Source organism: Arachis ipaensis, chromosome B02 (genome assembly GCF_000816755.2).
Source record: "Arachis ipaensis cultivar K30076 chromosome B02, Araip1.1, whole genome shotgun sequence".
NCBI classification, from domain to species: domain Eukaryota; kingdom Viridiplantae; phylum Streptophyta; class Magnoliopsida; order Fabales; family Fabaceae; genus Arachis; species Arachis ipaensis.
Genome location: NC_029786.2, coordinates 106,907,463 through 106,912,548, shown reverse-complemented (window position 1 = coordinate 106,912,548; position 5,086 = coordinate 106,907,463). Strand labels below are relative to the sequence as shown.

At 34.6% G+C, this 5,086-nt stretch overlaps 1 protein-coding gene across 1 annotated transcript; it reads right to left on the bottom strand.

The window, feature by feature from the left end:
- Positions 543 to 4,775, bottom strand: LOC107628040 (exocyst complex component EXO70A1-like). Its single transcript, XM_016330844.2, has 11 exons — positions 4,437 to 4,775; positions 3,923 to 4,018; positions 3,486 to 3,691; positions 2,956 to 3,201; positions 2,724 to 2,862; positions 2,430 to 2,642; positions 2,124 to 2,329; positions 1,774 to 1,971; positions 1,601 to 1,700; positions 1,203 to 1,429; positions 543 to 1,099 (listed from the first exon to the last, which is right to left on the bottom strand). The coding sequence occupies exons 1-11, from the start codon at positions 4,596 to 4,598 to the stop codon at positions 982 to 984; spliced, it is 1,911 nt and encodes a 636-aa protein (XP_016186330.1). The 5' UTR covers positions 4,599 to 4,775; the 3' UTR covers positions 543 to 981.

Here is a 5,086-nt window from a genome sequence, read left to right as displayed (position 1 = left end):
TTAAATATTTTTATTTAATAAATATACTAAAAATTAAAATTTTTTAAATTTTTAATAAAAAAATTTTAATTTGTAATTTTAACACGCGTTTTTAAGGAAGGAAATAATTAAATCCTAGAGAAATAACGTTATTGAATAGAATGTGACAATGAATCTTTCGTAACTTTTATTATTATTTGACTTTCTCGTAAATCTTACGTAGTGATTCAACCTTTGTATTTAATGATACAATTCAATTCTCTTATTTAATATACTCCTTTCATTCTAAAATATAGCAAATTTAGTCAAATTGTATTCAAGTGAGCAAACTAACCACTCTTTCAATAATAAAAAGAAAAGTGATAGAGGTCAGCAATTTTTGTGTTTTGTAGCGATCAATTAACTATTAATAGTATTTTTAATAGTGTGAGATTACATCCAATGATAAGAAATCACTCATTTTCTTTTGATGATTAAGTGTTGGCCACAAAATATAAAAGTTGTTGGCTCCTAGACTTTCTCTAATAAAAATAATAATGAACCAAATATAGTATTTAATAAAATTGAAGATAATAATGGAGATTGAGTTTATGCCATTGGGGATGGTCAATTGCGCATTCCAACTTCCAAGTGGCTGAAAAATTGCACGATTTTGAAGTACCATATGAATTAGTTTGCAATGTAACGCGCTGAAGTTTACGTGCTTGTCAAAAATTGGGGAATTGAGATTTGAGAAGATAACTTGTGATGCTATATTCTGATAATGTTTGCATTCTTATATATGTTCTTCTCTATGCTGTACTTGTTCAATACTCTAGTGCCAAAACTTTCATCTTCAACATTATCAATCAGAACAGATGAACAAATATATATTACACGTTAACTTTTATCATTAATGAAATCCAAAAAAACATGCATGGAGCATGTATTAACTCTTCAATGGAATTATATTGTATTCATGTTAGTGGAGTGACTAATAAGTTTCTATAACTATTTTTCTAATCACCGCTTCTGATCATTCCACGACTTGCTCTCGAAAAAGCCATTCAACATTTCTTCAATTTGTTCGGGTGTGTATCTTATGTACTTCTGAGGATTTTTCCCATTCTCAAGCATGGGCCTAAGAGATTCAAATTTTTTATAAATACATGAGAAGGATGTATATACATATATAGAGTTAGATAATTAGAGAGAAAAGAAAAAAAGGGTTGAAATTTGCTTACCCAAAACGTTTGAGGAAAGATCTATAAGCAGGTAAAAGTACTTCGATTATAGCCAGTTTGAGAGATTCACGCAACTCACTGTCAGGAACAGTCCATTGAGATTGCCTCCAATAAAGCTCCTCAATTTGAGAGTTGAAACTCTTGAACCTATCTTTAATCATATTTCTTGAAACTCCAGCGGTGCTGTCAGCCCCGCCTGATGATTGCACAGTGAGGCACTGAGCAATCTGCACCATCATATATCACACCATTAGTTAATACAAACAAGAACAGACGGAGACTCATACAGCATATTTGACTAAATTGTCGTCTACCTGTTTTTAACTATCAACTTTATATGAACACAACTTAAGGTAGATACCTTTAATTTGTGTTCTTATTTGAATTCAAAAACTAACCTTTGCCCATGAGATCCTTTTATACTGATTTGCATGCTGTTGCACAACTCTTCTATGTATTTGCACCCAGTCCTCTCCCAACATATCCTTTGCATCTGACCTGTGAGAGATAAGCAATGCGTAAATCTTCCATCAATGAATCCATATAAAATGGTAAGTTCACGATAACCAACCTTCTCACTGATCTCACTATGTAATGGATATTATTCATAAGGAACAATTGGGTTAAAGCTGGATCTTTATATTGTTTTGATTTTCCATCCAGGTTATTCTGGAGAGCCTGCATAATCCTTGTTGTCAGGTTTGCTAACTGACCTTCTGGGTCATTGGGATCAAACTCGCGAAAAATTTGTTTCAATGTTGATTGATAACTGTCCACATTCAGCACCAACAATGAACAGAGATTAACTGAATTGGGAGTAGTAGCATAGAATGTGAATGGTATATAAGTGATGAATACTTATTCATGTAGTTTTATTTATATTTTGTGAAAAGGGATACACGAAGGTAGAAGAACACTTACTCAAAGAGAAACTTAACATAATTGATCACATAGCTAGTTAGTGGATGGACAGTTCCATCAAGCACAGCAGTTTTAGTAGCATCATTTTCAATAAGTTCCTCAAAGTCACAGAAGGTTTCCATGGCTGTCTGACCTAGTCTCTTGGTCAAGGACAGAGAAGCTTCGCGCAATTCCGTGCAGGCTTTACCTTCAAAAATTGTCTCAAGCTGCATCATATACACCCCCAAGGTGATAAGAAGAAAACAATACATAAAGAACATAGAAAGGAGAGAAAAGTGCTGTCTGAAATATAAACTTGAACAATACCTCAGGTTGAAGTTCTCTCATTGTCTCATACATGTCTAGAGTAACAAATAGTTTTTCAGATGACCTCTTGCTTTTGGCAACAGCCTCTCCGAAACTAAGAAGCATAACAAAACTGCTAGCAGTGACTTCAGCAAAGCATTGAGTTCTCATATTTTCAAAACCTTCAAATATTTGATCACATATTTGCTTTTCCACAGTCAGCAACAATTTAACCTGTCAAAGAAAATTTAGAAAGATGCATGCAAGGGACATAAATAGTACAGATCAGAAAGAGATTTGATATTCATATCTTACAGCAATCCTCATGAAATGAGTCCAGTTCCCAATCTTAGACTCCAAAACCTCCCACTGCATTTTTTGAACATCATCTTTACTCAGCCTCTCTACACCTAACTTCCTAAGACTCTGTTCCAAGACAGGGGCACGAGTGTCTCTACAAATTTGCAACATACAGTTAAATTCGATCAGAAGTTGAAAGAAGTTTTTTGTGCAGACATGTTCCTTAAACAGAAAGAAACACAGCTACCTGTAGAGTCGAAAGAGCTGTTGTTGATGGCCAGCTTCGACCATTTGTTGTGCTAAGTCATGTAGCAAAGGAATAACTCTGGGTGGAATCAGGGTGGGAAGTGTGTAAACAGCCGGTTCTGTTTGCTTCTCAGACTCGCTTTGCTTATCAAGATCGAGTTTGCTTGCATCACTTTGCCTTCCAGAAGTTGACGATCGCCGACGGTGTGGTATGCAGTCAAATAGGCGGTCAGGTTCCACCGGTTTGCTGAAATTGAAATCAGTTTGGTAAAATTTAGATCATCAAGAATGATATAAATGTGTGGCATCAGGTTTAGCTTTTACTAAGTTGCATGTGGAAAAATGATCTTTTCCCATCACGAAATCATAGAATTCACCTTCAATGCTTACTGAACAAACTAAATCAACAAGAAACAAAAACTAAGTAGCTAATCTATGATATGCTCCTCCTTTAAGAACATGGACAGAGAGAATAACAACAATCAAGCTAGCAAATATGGTTACAAAAATTCAGATTATGAGAAGACCAACCTGTAATTTGTTAAGAGAAGTCTGAACTCCTCTTCCAGCTTTGCGATAGCTTTGGCAAGCAAGCCGTTGGTATGGTTGATGATACCATCACTGCCTTTGAAACTCTTTTTGCTGTTGAAGAATTTCAAATTGTTTCTCAATTGATCAACTGCTTCTAAATAGCTTTCTAGATCCTCTTGAGGCCCTCTGAGTATTTTAGCCTCCGCCTAATAATAATTAACTTTGAACATTAAAAGTGCCTTGGGATTTCAGTTATAGACATAATTTAAAGAAGACCAACATGATAGAAAGTAGAAACATTAGTTGTAAATCAATGCGTATCAATTTTAATCACTGAACACAATCAAATTACAACTTAGTCTTTTGGGGTTAACATCTACCTGCTACATGGTCATGCCTGAATGAACTGAAAACAAAGGCAAAATAGTGAGACCTACCTTGCGAGTTTGCTCGAATTGCACCAAAAACACCTCTGCTGCCTTCAGAGTCTTGTCAATGTTATCATGTGCGCTTCGAATTGAATGTGTTTTAATCTAACCAACAAATAATCAAACAAGGAAAAAAAAAACATAAGATTAAAAAATCCTGAACAATACTTTATCAAGCTATAAAAAAGGAAAAAGAAAATAATCACATTAACTTCTCAACAAATGTCAAAAAAAAGTTAGCAATAAACCTAAGCAAAAATTAAAAAAAAAGGAAAAAAAAAAACCTAAGCATCACTTCATCAAGCTAAGAAAAAAATCTCCAGCTGAATAATCACGTTTGCACCAACACACACAAAAAAAAGAAAAGAAAAGAAAAGAAAAAACACTGAAGCTGAATAAAAATCACGAAAAATTGAAGCTAATAATCCAATAACGCATTGTTTCCGTGAACTTGTAAATTGAGATTTCAGCTGCATTGCAATTTGAATTCAGCGATTGCAGATGAAAATAAGAAAGCGGTTACCTGAGTGGGACGCATGGCGGTTTCGAGGGCGGAGAGGCGGTGGTCGAAGGAGCCGAGGATGGAGACCATGTTGTCGGTGATGATCTGGCTCTTGTGGAGCGATTCCTTGACGAGCGTGGCTCTCTGCCGTAGAGCCTCCATTGTTTGAGGTATCGTCGTCATTGTTACGTAGCAATTTTATTTGACACACGACGCAGCAGAGAGAATGCATCAAAGAAAATTTTGTTACGTACAGAGAGTGAAACAAATAAAGAAAGAAAGAGAAAAAATGAAGAACGCGAGATAGAATGCGTTTGATCCAAAAATTGGAAATGGAAATGTGGCAGTTGGTGTTGTTAGTTCGTTATTGTTATTGTGATTTGCATCTCTTTCGTTCTCTAGTCTCTTTTGTTGATTTTTTTAAACTCTTATTTATTTATTTTTAATCATTTTCGTGTTGCATGTGTCTAAATATTTTCTCTTTTGAATAAATGATCATTTATATTCATAAAAAATAAAAATACTGATATATTGAAACTAAATTTGTATACACACAAAATGTCTTTTGAATGATAAAAAATACTCTACGTGGCACTCTAACCCTCAAAAGACAGGATACTTTTGTTATACGGAAGACATCTTGTATGGGTACAAGTTTAGTTTAGATTTAG